Source organism: Falco biarmicus, chromosome 3 (genome assembly GCF_023638135.1).
Source record: "Falco biarmicus isolate bFalBia1 chromosome 3, bFalBia1.pri, whole genome shotgun sequence".
Classification (NCBI taxonomy): Eukaryota; Metazoa; Chordata; class Aves; order Falconiformes; family Falconidae; genus Falco; species Falco biarmicus.
This window is the reverse complement of record NC_079290.1, coordinates 115,288,913-115,306,743: the sequence shown is the minus strand read 5'-3', so window position 1 is coordinate 115,306,743 and position 17,831 is coordinate 115,288,913. Positions and strand designations below refer to the sequence as shown.

Genomic DNA, 17,831 nt, shown 5'->3' with positions numbered 1-17,831 from the left:
GCTTCCTTGGCTGAGGTCCCGCAGCCTCTCTCCACCTTACTCCTCCTCCTCAACATGAAACGTGGCTTTTCTGGAGCTGTTTTAGCGTCAGTACGGACAAAACCAGAAACATCCCGCACAGCTGAGCACGGCAAAGCATCCAAAATCTGCCTCGACGGAGAGGATCGTGCCGGTGCCACACAGGTGGTGGTCGGTGACCAGCTTCCATGGGATGCAGGGACAGCATCTGCGGGGTGTCCGGGGCTGCGGTGCCGGCGGGACTTGGACCCGGTTCATCACCGATTTGTGCCATATCGCTGCGGATCTGCCTGAGGGGGCCCCATCCCAGTGGCGTGGGTACCCCCCCTACCAGAACGGGGGGCTTGTCCCGCGGTGGCCATGGCTGGGCTCCCAGTGCCCCCCAGTGCCATTAGCCCCCTACGTGGCGGCGCTTGGCGCGGGCTGGGCGCTGTGCATGCTGGCAGCGCGGAGCAGACAGCTGGTCAAACAAATGGTTTCGGGGTCTGTGTGTTGGGGCTTCAAGCTGTGCTGGCTTGTTGGGGTAGGATTTTCTGAAGTGTAGCATACTGCACCAACTTTTTCCTTTTTTTATATATATATATATATATATATTTATTTATTTATTTATTTATTTATTTACTAACAGGGTGGATTTTGCAAATGTAACTGCGATCCTCTTCTGGTCTGGGGGATTCTTCCAGCTGGCTCTGTGCAGTATTTGCTTGTGCCGACCTGTAGTGCCACTCCTCAAGCACCTGATCTCAGCCGGGGAGGGTGGGTCTGTACAAATACCACCCTAGGGCTAGTTGCAGGAAGGGATGGTGTAATAGAGAGTCCATTGTCATGGTGATCTGGTGGAAAACATCTAATTGGTATTAGTTAGGTCATCAGATCAGCGAACAATTCTTATTCAGTCCGAGTGATGGAGATTAAAGACTGCGCCTGGGATTCATTTGGAGGTCACTACGCCAAACCAGTCCTTGCTTTAGTGCGGGAGCAGGACTGCCGAGGTGGAAAGGTTGTGTTTTGAGCTTTAGAGCTTTTTCAGGAAATTTTATGGACTGTTCTTGTGTCTTGGCTCTGGGCAGGGGTAGCGCAGACTGGGAAGTCCTAGGAAAGTTGCATTTATTCACTCGTCTCATCATGTCTGCTCTAAAACTCAGGGATACAACTTTCAAGGCTGACAAATATTATTATTTTTTTCTGTGCATTTGAAGAAATTTGATTTAGAAACCTTTATTCTACAAAAGGCAGCAGACACAAAGCACGTTAAAAAAAAAAAAAAAAAGGCAGAAATGGAACTTTAGTCTTGAACGCAGTGAATGGCAGCAGCACTGCCCAGGATTACTACATCAGTATTAATTAATTGAAATGTGTAAGTGTAAATCAACAGCCTGTAGTGGTTTGGGAGACCTTGCTGTATGTGAAAGAAGCAGCGTTTCTTGTGAATATTTCAATTTTCAGCCTAAACGTACCTTGTTGTGGAATATCTAGACATTAAACTAGAACCTACTATGGGGAAAAGCTACTTAACACTGATAATTCATCGTTCTTAATGATCCTTCCTCTGCTTCTTTCCTGTACCCTGGCCACGGGAGATATGTCAGCACAAAGTGATGGCTTCTCCTTGGGTTACTTCTTTGTGGGATGTCTGTAGGTTTGGAAGGGCAGCAGGAATCCTGCTGTAATTCAGAAGGGATTTAGCACCTGAGGAGAGACGGGCGAGTTTCTGCCTCTCTGCTCCAACCGTTTAAAGTTTTCTTCTGGGGTTTTTGGGAAGCTGCAAACGATTCCTTGTCCGTAGCTGGATGTACATCATGTGTCGCAACTTGCTTTGCAGCCTTCGAGCCCGATGGATCAGATGGGGAAGATGAGGCCACAGCCATACGGAGGCAACAACCCATACACACAGCAACAGGGACCTCAGGCGGGACCGCAGCAAGGACACGGCTACCCAGGACAGCCCTATGGGCCACAGACTCCCCAGAGATATCCCATGGGAATGCAAAGCAGGACGCAAAGTACAATGGGCAGCATCTCATATGCACAGCAGGTAGAGCACCCGAGCTTCTGTGGTCTCTGTTGGCAGCGGGGCAGGCAGAAGAGCAGCCGAGCGCGGTGCCTCCGGCAGGGATCTCCTTCAGCCAGGTGGGATCGGTCGCTTGGGTAAAACGGCCTTTAGGTACCTGGATCTGTGTGCGATCCATGGACGAGGACCTGGGGATTCCTTGCTTCCAAGAGAGGCGGAGCAGTGAATCAAACAAGGGAAAAATAAGTAGCCAGGGGAGCAGGGTGTCCTTTCCGCTGTGTTCTGTTAAAGACGCGGCTGGTTTTTACAGAAGAAATGACTTGGGGTCGGTTTTGGCTCATTACATGATCCAAGTGGCTCCTGCTGGACTGTTTGCAGGGGTCAAAAGGCTGCCTTTGGTTTCGGTGGGGTTTTTTGTGGTTTTTTTTTTTTTGTTTGTTTGGCTTTTTGTTTTTTTTTTCTTGAGCAAGCAGTCTTTCCTTTCGATGTTACTGTCGTTGAATGGTGGTCAGATAGGGATCCCTGAAAACCTAGTTATGGTGCCTATTAAAATTTTGTTACTGCCTAACACTAATAATACTAATATAACAATAATGATAATGATATGTAATAATGTCATACACAAGTGACTTGCTGTTGTCTGGGATGTATCCAGTATATTCCCAGTACACTGCTCTGCACAGGTCCCTGATATTTTACTGGGTTTTTTCCCTCCTTGAGCATAACCTTAACTTTGTGTGTGTATGTAAAAGACCTTCATAACTGGTAGAACTCTGTCTTCTTCTGCAGATGCCTCCTTACGGACAGCAGGGCCCCAGCGCGTATGGGCAGCAAAGCCAGACTCCCTACTACAACCAGCAGAGCCCCCATCCGCAGCAGCAGCAGCCTCCATACTCTCAGCAGCCTCCATCCCAGACCCCTCACGCTCAGCCTTCTTATCAGCAGCAACAACAGCCGCAGTCTCAGCCTCCGCAGCTTCAGGCGTCGCAGCCCGCGTACTCGCAGCAGCAGTCCCAGCCGCCCCATCAGCAGTCCCCCACTCCCTACCCCCCGCAGCAGCCCACAGCCCAGCAGCACCAACAGAGCCAGCCGCCCTACTCGCAGCAGCAGGCACAGTCGCCCTACCAGCAGCAGCAGCAGACGCAGCAGGCTGCTTCCTCGGCTCTTTCTCAGCAGTCATCCTCATACCCCCCGTCGCAGCCGCCGCAGCAGCAGTCTGCGTACTCCCAGCAGCGCTTCCCCCCGCCTCAGGTAGGCTGTCTCCAGCTTGCTCTCCTTCTCTAAGGGGTTTGTAAAGAAATCGGGGTGAGTCCCGTCCTTTGTGCCTTAAAGTCGGTTGAACTACGTGTCAGCAAGCCGGAGCGATGGCGGTAACGCATGTGCTGCCTGCTCTGCTGTGTCTAGATCCGTATCTCTTACGGAGAGGTGTTACGGTGGTAATAGGCTCAGCCGCGCTAGCGCTGGTGTTGAGTAAATGCTGCTGGTGAGCAACACCAGGCTGGAGGGTTCTGTAAGGGGATGATTTCTCACGCCGTGCTCTGCAGAAGTTCTCCAGGTGGTCCCCAGAGCTCCCTGCTTCCGCACGACAGCGGAACACAGCGCAGCGACAGGTGGTGGTGGAAGAGTTGACTCTTAGGTATAAATTAGGGAGGAGAAATAAAGCAGCAAGTGGATGGAATTGAAGGTAAAATCATGAAGCAAACTTTTTTTTTTTTGATAATTTGTTTTCCTCAAGGTGTAGTGTTTTAATAGTTGTCTGAAAAGCTGGCTGGGACCTTTCAGCAAACCTTGCAACGCATTGAAAAGTTGCAGGTTTTGGTTGACTTGCCTGGTTTGTGTAGCGAAGCGCTCAGAGGTACCCCGAGATGTTAGAGAAGATCAAGAAGCCAAGTGGGCCGTCTCCCAGGACAGTCCCTGTTCTTCAGGAGCTGTAATAAGGGAAAGCCAGAGAATTACTGTGTTGTCACGGTTTAGGCTGCTGCTCCCAGCGCTCCGTAGCAGCCCGGTGGTGTTTGTCCTCCTGCCGAGCAGTAGGCGTTGCTGGCTTGAGCTCTTTGCTGTCTTCTTGCCTGTTTTGGGCAAATGTCACTGAGGGTCCATCATTCTTTTACATGAGAACATACCCGAGTGATTCCAGCAGAGGCTTTATTTTATTCCCATTTGTGGGTTTTTTGGTGTTTCTTGATGTTGCAGGAGTTATCTCAAGACTCGTTTGGGTCCCAGGCATCATCTGCTCCCTCAATGGCTTCCAGTAAAGGGCAAGAAGATATGAACTTGAACCTTCAGTCCAGACCTTCCAGCCTGCCGGTGAGTGGTGAGCTGATCTGGAAGTGAATGGGGCGAGGGCAATCAGGAGCACAGCAGGATAAATTAGCACTGGTAGTATTCCACATGGAAATGGGAATGATGGAGGCTGCCTGTGCTTTTTACGAAGTCATTAGCTTCTGGCTTCCCACTGGAGATTAAATGTAATTTACAAAAGTAATGGATTTGAGAGTAAAGTTTAACCCTAAATACTCTGGTCTGCACATTCTAGCAAAAAGATTTTTTTTTTTTTTTTTTTTTGAGCTTTTTGTTTGCGGTGCCTAAAGTACTTGGCTGCTGTTAGAGCAGACCTTGACCTTTAGGGGAAAGAGTCTCATTTTTATTTTATTTTCCTGTTCCTTCAGCCCACTGTCGCGCTGGTGGTTAGCAGGCTGGCAGCGTGGTTCCCTTTCTGTGTCACTGGATCCTTACGCTGCTGATATAAGCTTCTTTGGGCCAATCTGACTGAACAGTTGGTGAAAAAGACAAGTTTATTAGTACCTGGAGTGAGGAAGATCAGTCGGAGATGGCTCCTGCCTTGATAGATGGAGAATTATATTTTCTTTTGCATTCTAAACCTGCTTGCTGGCTGTACAGCGCGCAGCTGGGTGTGAGAAGGGTGCCTGGTGCTCCGGTGGATTTTGGACCAGAGTAGTTTAACTTTGGCTTCGTCGAGAAAATGGAGAAGGGTTAAAAGTTTAGATTGGTTTGCACAAGTTGGTCAGTGCCTCTTGACTCGGAGGAAGAGTTTTGAGCTGCCCAGTTCTGATTTTGCTGGTTCCTTGCTCTGTAACCAGTAGGAAGTGAGGGAGCCTGTATTTTTTTTTTTTATTCGACTGTCACTTTTCAAAGCTGCAGTTGCATCGGTCAGGGGAGAGTGAGCTGTGTGTGTAGCGAAGTTATTTTTACTCTCAGCAATGAGAATGGCTTTGTTGTGAGCCCCTTGAAATAATTCATTTGGATTGTGGGTACAAGTTGTCACCCAAAATACAAAGTGATTCTAGTTCTGACCGCCTAATGGGAGTAGTTGTGGGTTGTTTCTTCTTTCTTTCTTTTCTTTTTTTTTTTCTTCTCCTTTTGGACCCTGATTACAAAGATTTAATTTGTTCTGAGGCCTGGGGAAAAAAAAAATCCTTTTTTAAATAGCGTGTTTCTTTCCACTCTGCCTTTCCACAAGTTCTTCCGTGTTGACCCATCTTCTGGTGAAGAAGGTAGGAAAAGTGAAGCCACTGAAGTAATTGAAGAAATGGCTCTAGCTGGGAACGGTGGGCAGTCCTGTCCAGTAGCATTGTTGATGGAGCCTTCCCGAATCCTGCCGGTCAGCACCCTCTGACTCGGGTTATGGGCATTAGTTGCTCTCCTCAGCAGAAGCATCTCCTTCTCAGCACCATGTGGGAGTTTGTTTTATACCTCCTAGTTCAATGTGTTTGGCCCCTTTCAAGTTTTCCCTTTTCCCCAGTAGCTATTAAAAAAAAAAAAAAAAAAAAAGATAATCCATCTCTGCCCTAACGAGTGATGGCATCTAGGAACGAGGGAGTTTGATCCAGGTGAAAAGTTTTAAATGTCTGTTGGTATGTCCGTCGGTTTCTGGTCAGATGCTTTGGAGGTTGGCTGAGGAGAAATCCAGGCTGCAAAAAAAGTGTCCCAGCTTTTAGCATTGCTTAGCTATAAAGCTGGCTTCTGTTTCCAAAAGACTGTATAGTCATCTTGTTTTCCTGATTTTATCACCAGATAATTTGCATTTAAGAAATCAAGCAGTCTTTAGCTTACTCAAGCCCAGGGGATTCTCAGCTCTTCCCTTCCTTCATAGGCAAAAATTACAAAAAGAAGCCCCCCCTGCAGAAACTCACCCTTGGTCTGGTAGGTGACACTCCTTGTTGTCTTGTTAGGGTCTCGTAGGACGAGAGCAGCACCACTGTGCCTGAACTGAGAGATGCCCAGGCAGTGATGCTGTGGGACGGTTTAGAGGGAGGACCCCCGAGGTGTGTGGAAGCCCACTTTTTGTTCTAGAGATCAATCTCTTGCCCGCAGTTTGGCCTGGGGATGCTTAGAAGCAGAAGAGCTACGTGGAAGGGTGCCATCAATTTCTTTTTATCTTCCTTATATTGCTCAGTCTGTCTGTTTTTATCCTGCTCGGGAGGATTCAGAGATCCCTGTTTTGCCATGATGTATGACTTACAGAAGTGTAGTTAGTTTGTGGGTTTTTAATTTTTTTGTGGAGTTCCGAGCCCTCCTGCAAGCCTGGGTGGGCACTGTGGAATAGCTCGCTGGGTATCTCAGAACCGGGGCAAATCGTGCCGTGCATCATCTTTAATTAAACACAGATCAGCTCCAGCAAGAAAAGGTGGTTGTGGCTTTTTAAAATTATTGTAAAGTGTTAAATTTCTGTACCCAGTGCCTGTACGAGTCTTTGGCCTTTACCCATGAATATTGTACGTTAACATTAATGCTGGAGTCCTGAGCAGTGAAGGGGGAATGTTTCCTTCGGCTGATCCCGTTGCCTTTGCCGGCGCTGGTGGTCTCCTAGACAGTGACATTGTCAAGTTGTTCAGCTCTTGTGGCTGTGCTAGGTAGGATCTGCCGGAAAAAATGTCACGCTGATCCTTCTGGATGGGGGCCTTCAGGATATCTGCCTGATAATTATTTTTGCGTCACTAACTAAACTTTTTCCTGACGATGTTCCCATACGGAGACTTTTAGCAGCAGAAGAGCCAAATGACGGATTTCTCTGAGGCTTTGTCTGCTCATCTGTAAGTAGCAAAATGTCTGCTCTCCCGTTTCTGCTCGTGTTGAAGCTGCTCTCGCTGAAGTGTTCCTGGTTTGTTGTTCCCATTCTGAAGGGCGTACTGGCTGTATTTTGGGGGACGGTGCCGCTAACCTGAGCTCGCTGATGCCTTTTTCAAAGAGAAGCTCACCCAGGCGAGTGTCCGGGCTGGTGCTCTTCCCCCGGAGCAGGCAAGGTGGAAGAATTTATCGGAAGAATTTGCTGCTTCCCTAGGGAATCGCTGTCAGGATTGCAGTGAAACTAAACTTAGATTGCTATTGTGTATGGGAGAAGTGAAGTGCAGTCTTTTGTGTCTGGGTGTAATAGAGGAATGGTAATCCTTGGTAGGAATCTGTTTCTCCCAGGAGATACCTTAGTCTCCTCTCCTTCGCAAAAAAAATTCTTCCTGGCCAGCCGTATCCAGTTTATTCGGTGTCTTTACCTTTTGAGGCTCGGCTTCTGAGTCTGTAGGGGTTAGATATTTCCGGCTATTAATTACCTTCTGCTTAGCCATGGAAGGCGCTGGTAGCAAGTGTAGGGGAAGCGAATCGGGTGCTGGGACATCCATTTGGGTTTGGATTGCAAATCGGATCTGCTGCAGAGCTTTGTGGAGTTGTTGTGTTTGTGGGGAGGAATTTTGGATCTTGCTATGGAACGTGCAACAGGTTGTTATCTTGCCCCCAGTCTGTCGTGTGGGCTGCCTTGCAGGAGTTGAGTGCAAGTTCCTGATGTCTTTGAGACGCATGAGGTGTAGAGCATGGAGGCAGCAGTTGCCACGCCAGGCTGTGCATTCCTTCCCACCGACAGAAGTTGGGATCCGTGGTGTTAGGACTTCCAGGCAGTTGATAAAGCAAAACGAATTTGATACCAAGATCTACTGGCTTGTGTTGGCTTTTCAGTGGACCTTTTGGGATAGCTTCAGTGAAGTTTTCCTATCTGTGGAAAGCAAAACGTTTGTGCGAGGCACTGTTTGCAGCAGTGCTTCCTTAGGAAAGGTTCTTCGAGGGGTGGGACTCCTGGCTGAGCCAGGAGGATGGATCCTGGTGAGGTTTTGGAGGTTCTAAAATAGCAAGGTCTGAGTTCTCGTTGCAGAGTAACGAAGCAGAGCTGGGGCAGCTTGGACAGAAGTTTCAGAATTCCCGGCTCACAATATCCTTGGTTTGTTTGGGTCAGCGCATAGCCTGAGGGAGAAACCCCATCCGTCTTCTGTTCCGGGCAACTTATTTTTGTCTTGATGTGGAGTGGGAATCCTGTTAATCTCAGTATTTTGTGCTATTGGAAAACTGTTTTGCTTATGCAGCTGCGTGTCGCTTTGGTTCGTCTCTGTGACTTTACATCTGAAAAGCGTCTTGTCAATGGCAGAAAGGAACATAACCACGTGAAAACAAATTCCTGATCCACGTTCAAGTTTTGAATGTGCGTTGTGGTCTTGGGTCTTCGCAGCATGGATTCAGCAAAAGTCGGTTTTGTGGGGAGGGGAGAGGGATGAGGCTGTGGAGTTTGGGCTTGTGCAGGAAGAACCCTTCTGTGAGCATCCTCAGCACTTTGGGGGGGTGTGTTCTTGGATTACCTCTTCCTTTCTTAAGTCAAGTAGTTTCTGAATTTGGACACTGGAGGTTGTCACGGAAGCACTGTTTGGATTTTCCATTCTTACAAAGTGGTCATTTCAGCTTGTCCTCTGCAGGTACTTGATGTGGAATGAAGTCGAGCTCTGTCAGCTGCATCCCCTGACCTGGAAATAATCCATGCAACAGGCTGAAATGCAGTAAAAAACTGTCTCAAAGCTGCCATGGATGGAGAGGGAGATGCAGCCCCAGAAACGAATGTTTTCTTAAAAACTTGAGCTTAAAATTAATCATTTGGACAAATTTTGTCTGTGTGTGGGGAATGAACCTTTTATAGTTGAATCTGCTGGTCACTTCAACCATTCTTTTTTTTTTTTTTTTTTTTCTTTTTCCATATGGGACTTCCTGCTTCTGTTTGGTTTGTGTTTGGCCTTTTGAGCTTGTCTTATTGCTCCTTAAGAGAGGGATTAGCGCCGGGTGCATTTCAAAGCGGGGTGGCTGCCTGCTGTGGTGCCTGGGCTTGGCAGCGGAGATGCAGCATCATAAACACAGCAGCACCGGGGGCTCTATACCTGAAACGCTGCTATTGGAGACATCGCTGCGTTCCAGTTCATGCTGATACGAAGTTATGGGAGCTGAAAATGTGGTTTGTTGGTTTTTTTCCCTTCCCCTCCCCCCCCCCCCCCCCCCCCCCCCCGACTGAGGCTCCTCTGCCTAAGCTTTTCTCGGCGTGTGATTGTGCCCATCGTTTCCATGTGGTTTCTTGAGAAGGCTGTGCCTTATTTTATTTTTTTTAATTCAATTCAATTTTTGTGTTTTGCTAGTAGTGGAGAGCATGGAGCGCTGCTCACACAGCTACCCTAATCTTCCAGCCACTCCAGTGACATATTTCACCCCACTGACCTGCTTCTCAGGGCTACCTAGCTACGTGTCCATGTGGCAGTTGCCTCTCCTCCCACCCCTTCCCCTCGGGGTTTGCAGGGAGCTGATCCCAGCCGGTGCCCGGGACGGAGCCCCCCAGCCCGTGCCCATCGCCGGGGCCGGCTGTGGGCTGCAGGGAGCCCTCGCCCCCCCACCCACAGCCCCTCGGTGGGAGCCTGCGCCGCGCTCAGTGCCGGGCGCGTTTCCTGTTTCTATTCTGGTCGCCAGCGGCTCAGCTCTGCTTCCTGCCGGCACGCCTCGCGCCGACTGCCGGACCCCCAGCCCTGCCTTTCCTTAGGAGCGATCGCAGTTACGGACCCCGCTGACAGAGGAGATGGCGACCTCCGTGCCGAGGCGAGCAGGCAGTGGCTCGCCCTGGAGAGGACGGGCTCTTGTTCTCCGGGGCCTGGCCGGAGGGACTAGGCGGGTCAGTGTTGAATCGGGAAATTGCTGGGGGATGACCAGCTTCTCCTCCTGGAGCCCGAACAATGGCCTGTGCGCTGTCACACACAGCCCCTGCGGGTACGGAGCCGCTCCGTGTGCCGGAGCTGTGCGGTGCCACCGCGCCAGGTGCCCCACGCTCGGGAACGTGCCTCCCAGGAGCTCCTCGGCGTAAGGCAGGGAAAACCGGTGCTCCTGCCCTCTCTGCTGCCTTCGTGTCCTTGGACACCCTGCAGCACGTGCAGAAGCCTCTCCGATGTCGGGCGTACTGACCTCCATCCTCTCCCCTTTCCATCCCAACGTCACCCTCCCTGCGGTCCCGCACTGGGCAGGGAGCAGCAGCCGTGTTGGCGTGACCTTCATCCTCCGCGTGGAGCGCTTGGAGGGATAAGTAAAGGTGTTGAACTTCAGCTGACGGCGCCGCATGCGTTCGGAAATGCTGCCGCACTGGAGCGTTGGGTTTACAGGCACCGTTTCCCTGTTAACGTCCTTTTGGCACGCTGGATTGACTTCTCTTGGAGAGGTGCGCGGTCATAAATGCCAGGGAGAAAAGTTTCCATGTGGTGCTCAGATGTGGGGCATGGCAGGAGCCCAGGCTGGGTCCCTCCACTCGCTACTCCCGGGGGCTTTGCCCGCACCCCTCCGTGGCACCGTCATCTCAAACCACTCCGGGTAATCGGAGCAGGAGTTGTATAATTGGCTTTTATGATAATTTTGCATCAGGTCTTACCGAGGAAAACAGCAACCTGTATTAAAAAAAAAAAAAAATGGAAAAAAAATGCATTTCCTGAAATGGCAAGAAGTGACATCTCTAGGAATCGGCTGTTGTGGCCCCCTGACCCTGAGGGTGGCACTGGGTGTAGGTCACCGTCTGGCCCGGGCCAGGTTTCTGTGGGTATGTTCCCTCCTCCCGTGCACGCTCGCGCTCCGAGCCAGGCCGAGAGGAGGATTTCCTCACTGCTTCCCGCATGTGCCTTCTGTTTCCCTGTCCCATCCCGACCGGCGGTGCCTGGGCACAGTGCGGCATTGCAGACAGGTTCTTGATGGGGAGCGGTTTGGGGGCAGCATCGGGGGGCTCAGTCGCTCCGTCACTGCCCCCCCCCCCCGCCGGCGTGCTGGGCTTTGGGAAGGAGCTGGCAGCTTCTTCCAGCTTTTTCCCGTGAGAGGTCTGCCAGATTCCCCCCACTCGCAAATACCTGATACCTTAGAAACCTTGTTTTCTCCTAAAATCTTCCTTCCTAATGCTTTTTTAGACAGATTCTGTCACTCTTAATTGTTTCAAAGAGGCTGATGAGAATACGAGGAGCCGAGTTGCTGTAAACCCCAAAGTATTGGCTTGAGCAGGGGCCTTGGTAATTTTTAAAATTATTTCAGACTCTTGCCTCTGCCTGTGTGTCTTTGCCCACCCGAACCCGTGCGGTTGGCATGGTGGCACAGTCACATGCTGGGATGACTAAATGCTTCGGAGTCTAAATTGAACACATGGAAGTCGGGAAAGCGCCTTCCAGAGGAAGCACCGCTGGGAACGGGAATATCCTTACGGCTGGTGGTACCCGGGTGGCATCCTGCCTCCAGCGGGATTTGTGCGAGCTGGGCTTTGGCTTCACACTCAGCAGAACGCTTCAGGACCTCTGGGAGGAAAACAAAAGTTCGTTAAAATACATGGGCTGGGGTCTGTCACCCAAGACCCGTCCTGGCACTTGCCTGCCCAGGGCATCATGTCGGACCAGCCTTTGGGAGCGCTGTCCCTGCATCCCCAACGCCTGCGTGCATCCTCCGATTGCGCCTCGTGCCCGGGCTCCTTCCCGCTTCTTTCCTGCGACTTTAGCGTTACTGGTGGAGCTGGAGGTTTTATCCTTCCCCGTGACAACACTGCTGTGGGTGGCCAGCCCAACTGGGCGGTAGCTAAAGCAATGCTGCTCTATCAAGCGAAATATCAGCGTTTACCACTGCTGCTGTGAGTGCTTTGTGTTGTAGCAATGCTCAGAGAAACCCAGGAGTACTTTTTAGAAGCTGAGCAGCTTGCAAAGGGTTAAATGGAAACTCTTCTAGAGAGTTTTGCTGCTGCATTTCCTAGGTCCTGCGGAAGAGCTCAGCACCCTGCGCTCCCGAGTGGGAACGCTGGCCTTCCACATGGTGGGTTTTCCCTTCAGCGACATCTTGTTCTGTGGATGAATCAGGTTACTCCTGCTATACTTTGCACTGCAACTACAGCTCCTGAGTCGCTGGTCTCCAAAGACTGAGAATATGAAATTTGTTCATCTGTGCAGTGTTTGGAGGGGGAGGAAGGCCCCCTTGCCCCCCCCTCCATGTATCTATATTTTTTTTTTTTAATTTTTAAAAATTTTATTTGGAGGGGGAAAAGAAGGAGGGGTGGCACAGGGTAGGAGCAGTAGATGTGATTAAAGCTCCTGCCGAGTAGATCTGTGGGAGTGGAGTATCGACCTCTGAAAAATCAATGGCTGCTGCGGTAGCAGCGCTGGCTGTTTTGCAAGGTCTCCCTGTTGCAGGAATGTAGTAAAGCCAGCAGCGCTTCCCTCACTCGTCTTCCCTTTTTATTCCGTACCCGCTTTCTGCCAAACGACCGGACTCACCTCGATTTACTGAGGTGGATTAGAACAGCAGCTTATTTTCACAATCGGAGTAAAATTTCTTGTGCGAGGCTGAGCCCCTCCTCCCGACAGCCGCCTTTCCGAATGCTCTTTTTTCCTGCAGTGCAGCTAGAGCAGCAGCTTCTACCAGTTTGTCTAAAGCCAGCCTGGAAGAATGAGCTTTTCAGCTTCTTTTTTTGAGCCAGGAAACTGCACAAATCTCTCCTGCCTGGTCTAGTCCCCATCTTAGGTTTGTAATTGTCTGCGCTGATGCCTGAGAGCAGCTTAAACCCCTCCTAAGAGAAGGGAATATGGACTCTGCCTAGCAGAGGCGAAAGCCTCCGTAGCGTTACCTTCCTCATCCTGGTTTTAGTGGGCAGGTGTTTTTCGCTTGAAGTAGTAAAATTCCAGCGGTTTTTTTTTCCTTTAGGCAAGGACTGCTTGGGTGAGCAAGTGGCACGTAACGGGACTCGAGGGTCCTGTTGCACGCTTGGTTTTGGAACCAGGACCTTGGGGTTTTCTCTGAAGGAGCTTGCTGCAGCGCCTAGGAACTGTCGAGTTTCTCGTCACTGACGTGTGGTCCTTGCTCAGGTCAGAGGCTGAGCTTCCAGGGATGTTCCGAGGGGCCAGATCCAGTGGTTTCATTGCATCCCTTGGTTCCTTCTGATTGCTGATCTTGTCCCGTTTTGAGGGGGGATTAGAAGAGAAGAGGCAAGGCCATAAACTTGAAAAGCTTTCATAAAATACAGAAGCGAACTGTGCAGCTCGTGTTGGCGTGGCAGCACTCTCCCTTCTGGGCGTACTTGTGCCAGGAGAAAGTCACCATCCCCCGTTAAACTAAACCCAAACTTTTCAGGGGTAAGAGGGAAGAGCTGTGTGGCAGTGGAGGATGTGGCTGAGGGGACCCCACTGGTGTCACCAGGCTTTGCTCATATTTGCTTAGTCTTTAGTCATCTTGGGTAGCTTGGGAATGTGGATGAACGTGCTTCCCACACGTGGATGACTGCAAAATCAGTAACAGGTAAACTGGCAGCTTAAGAATACATATTTTTGGGTTTTACCCCACTCCTCCCAAAGCGTGACAGGGTACAGAGCAGACAGAGCAGAGTGTTAGTTGGCAGCACCTTTTGCTTCACTTTAAATTCCAGAAATATTCTAGATGTGGCGAGAGGTTTTATTGGAGAGACATCCCACACTCATCCCTCCTCCTCCTCCTCCCCCTTGCCTCTTGCCCAGCCCATATGTGCACCAAGAACAATGGTCACCAAGAACAATGGTCACCAAGAACAATGGTCACCCAGAAGGTGCCTTTGGCGCCATGGAGATGGACTCGTTACCTCCTGTGCCACAGCTGATGGTAGGAGAGCAGGGTGAGAGGGGTGGTGGTCTTGCCCCAGGACCACTTGTATGGTTCTGGGGTAGGGCAGGACGTGGAAATCTGCTTTGGTTTTGGAGCGTGGTGATGGAAGGTCTTTGTGTTTTCCCCACCCGGGTGCCGAGCAAGCCTGCGGCTGCTGCCAGCGCTGGAGCCAGTGCTTGGTGGGTTTCATGGTGGCGGTGGCGTGTGCTGGTGGGGTTTTTTTGGTCAGAATTTTAAAGTGGGGTGGTTGAAATCGAGCTGGTGGTGATGCAGGGACTGTGGGAGCGTGGACCCTTTCCAGTGTGCCTCCGGTAGGCTAGACCAGCTTGGAGACTGGAGAACTCCCATTCCCTTTGATTTGTCAGCAAGAAAAAACTTTGGAGACGGTAGATCATGTCTCTGTCTAGATGAAAAGTATCTGCTGGATGGCTGCTGTAGCTTAACTTGTGTTCCTCAGCTCCAGCTCCTGGTTTCCGCTGGGGAAGGGGTCAGAGGAGGTGAGCGGGAAGGCAGTGGCAGGCTGCAGAGCCCTTTCCAGACCCTTTCATCCCTTCTGTGGAAATCCCAAGCCAGCTTTGCAAGGTGCCTTCTTGGATGTCATGTGAATCTGTAAACCTGCTGTAAATGGAGCACGGTGAGGTTTCCAGGCCGCTTTGTGTTAGGAGATGGAGCGCTTTGGGAAGCAGAAGATGCGGGGTTCAGCTGTCTTGCAGGAGGAGGAATGGGTCCGTCCATTTCCCCCAAACAGCAGGAGATCCGGGCTTGCCCGTCAGCTGTGTCACTTGTGTCGTAGAGAGGACTGAGGTATTTTGGATGTGGAAATAAAGGGGAAGGAAAGCACAAGCTTGTGATTTTTAAAGTGTTGGTAGTTCTTGAAAGTGTGGAAAAGAAGCTGTCGTAGGAGGGGGCAGGTCTTTCAGTTCGTCAAAAGCGATGAAGAGGCTCTTTCCCTTTCAGAAAGAATTGGGGAATGAATTTGGCCGTTTTGGCTGGTCTTGCTTGTAAGTGTCTTTATGGAGACAACTGGCCTTACAGAATTCATAAGCTCTACCACACGCTCGTCTCTGGATCGCAATTTCCTTGAGTGCTATCTAGCGATCTGATCGTGCCTACGGTCCTTGCAGCCTGACGGCGCTGCTCCCCGCGTGCGCTGCGGCTGGGATGGGCAGGGGAGCAGCAGAGCCAGGCTGCAGTCCCCGGCAAAGAGAGATCCATTTGCTTTCTGGTCAGTCTTCCTGCTCTTCCCCACCCGTGGGATGGGCCAGAGTGGAGCCTTGGATCTCTTCTCCTCTGTGGTTTCGTTACCTTGATCTGAAGTATTTCATGTTGTTTCATCTTGATGTTTGTTTAACAAACGAGCTGGTATCAGATGGCGAAATGGTGGTTCCTCCTTTCGTATAAAAGAAACCTTGCTGCTTCCAGCATCAACTAACCCGGTGTTGGTCGTGCCAGGACTTGCAACCTTTTCCTGGCGAGAGATGAACTCCCCTGCCCCCTCCTTTGGGTACCAGATTGTGTGATTCCAGGCATGGGTTTGTTGTGGCGTGAAAAAGGAGGTGTTAGCTGCTGAGCCCTTGTTTGTCAGCAGCACTGACAAACCCGTGCTGGCATCGGCGAGGCTTGGGCAACCAGTCGCAGCTGGAACGGTTATCGTTTCAGGGTCCCCGTGGGCTTCCGCTATCAGGTCACATCCCAAAATAACACTGGGCAGTATTTCAAGTGAAGAAACTCAGGCTTTGGGGCTGCAGCCAGCCTGGAGTGTGAGATTCTGTGCGAAATAGTTGGAATCCCTCCAGCATTTTTGATCTGCATGGCAGATGAGCAATAAAATGCATTAAAAAAAAAAAAACAAAAACCAAAAAACAAACCAAAACAAAAAAAAAAAAAAAACGAAAAAAACCAACCACATTGGAAACACGTGAGGAAATTCTCCAGACCCTGACGTTTCCTTCAAGTTGGCAGAGTTACTGCTGTCGAGCCTCACCTCCTGTCTCGGCTCGATTGGCGGGAGGAGGGAAGGGGGGAGCCCTTCTCCCGGCGCTGCCGTGCCTTTCCAGGTCTCCTCCCGATGCTCCACCGGAGGCAAATAAAACCTCGCTGGCCCCTCTCCTCTTGGGCTCGATCCAGAACCCGCTGACGGCAGCAGGTCTCCATTATATCAACGAGGTTTTTTGTTTTTTTTTAAAGGCTTCTCTTTACAGCCATCCTTAAACGGTCTGGAGAGAGATGGAGATATATTTTATTTTATTTTTTTTTTCCCCACCCAGGTTTGTAGTGCACTGGAGGAAATGGGGTGTCAGAGCTTGGGGGGTCCTTTAGGTTTAGTTAAAAAAAACAAAACAAAACAAAAAAAAACCCAAAAAAAACCCAACCCAACAACCAACCCCAGGCTCTGTGCCTTGATGGTTAGCATCCTGTGAAAATAATTTGGTGGGTGGAAAACAGCTCCCTACTGATGAGCTGCTTGTGCTTCGGCATTCCAGCCCCTTCTCCCCTTCCCCTGGCAGGAGTCTCCCTTTGGAGAAATGTCCTGCTGAGGAACGCGCCCAGAAAACGCTGCAGCGTTGGGAAATGACTTTTATTGTTGGAATTCATAAAACCTCCGAATGTTACGAAAACCCTAAGATTTCTCCAAAAGAAAACACTTTGAGTGACTTGATTTTGATGGTCCTGTTTCAATTTGTGTCCTAACACCCCAGAAAGGTTGATCTGTAATTTGCTTTTCATTGATTTAAAGAGGTGATTTGGGGGTCGGGTCCACAGCCTCCTAGCTAAAGGCTGGCTTTTCCCGGCGGCGAGGTCCGTCACGGCATGCCAGCGGCGCGGAGGGACCTCGTTCGCCCATCGAAAGCAGCCCTATGCTAACCTGCTTAATTAAAACTGAGTGTTTTCAGTGACTGGCAGTACTTTAGGTTAAGCTTTGGTGCGTCGGCAAGGTTGAAGACATTGGCTTGAAAGCGAGTTCTTGAGTTATTCAGGAGTTCATGTTAAAAACTGTTGGAAAGTGGCTTCGTTTTATGTCTTGCAGGTTATTTTCATGCCTGGCACCGCCGAGTCCTGTCCTCTTAGTCTGCCCAGTTCACACGTGAATGTTGCAGGCAGTATATCCTCGGATCCCGGGGGCAAACCTTCTGCGTGTCCCTTACACCCCTGATAAAGGGAGGAAACTTGCATGTTTCTCCTCGTACACTTGCTCTGTATCTGTCCTTTCGTGCCAGTATTTTGCCTCAGGTGTATATTTATAATGTGCTTTTTTGCCTTTAGGCATAAAAAAATCTCTCCTCTGAGCAGCAGTGGGCTTTGCTCCCCTGGTGTGGCTGATCCGAAACGCTGGACCCACGCGGGCTCTTGGGGTTTTACAGCTGGAAAGGGTTTGGGTCTCCAGCTTCACGTCAGTGGTGATGGAAATAGTGCTTGGATGCATTTGACGATTCAGTCTACGAGTACCTGAATGCATTTAAGGGAAATACCGGCATTTCCATCCAGTTTTAGGTTGGACTGAGTTGGCTTCTGGGCATCCTGATCCCTTTGCTGGCTCTAGAGGGGACTCTGGGTGTGTGTGTTGTGTCGGTGGCTGGAGGCGGCTGCAGTGAGTCTCGGGAAGACGAGTGTTTGCTCTTGTTTGTGTTGGTCGATGCTTTTTTGATGCAAGACATTGGAAATACTCTCCCTTTACTTCCACTTCAGATGGTTTCTGCAGTAGGAATGTGGCGTTTGCCAGCACTGTCGGGGGGGGGGGGGGGAAAACCCAAGGAGCTGCAGCAAGGAGCAGCGCTTTTGATGTTACTGTAGGAAGGTAGTGAAAATTGCAAGAGATCTTAGACATTATTTTTAGGCTTTTTTCTGCAGTTTTTTA

General features: G+C 50.3%; 1 protein-coding gene across 6 annotated transcripts in view; it reads left to right on the top strand.

Annotated features, from left to right (window-relative positions):
* Positions 1–17,831, top strand: part of ARID1A (AT-rich interaction domain 1A) — an 83,381-nt gene that overhangs the window by 43,652 nt on the left and 21,898 nt on the right. For 5 of the 6 annotated variants that reach the window (XM_056330348.1, XM_056330351.1, XM_056330350.1 and 2 more), the window contains 3 exons: positions 1,841–2,053; positions 2,819–3,280; positions 4,223–4,336. In XM_056330348.1, coding sequence (XP_056186323.1) covers positions 1,841–2,053; positions 2,819–3,280; positions 4,223–4,336 — 789 coding nt within the window. The remainder of the gene's footprint in view (positions 1–1,840; positions 2,054–2,818; positions 3,281–4,222; positions 4,337–17,831) is intronic. The other variant, XM_056330347.1, reaches the window with a different exon arrangement.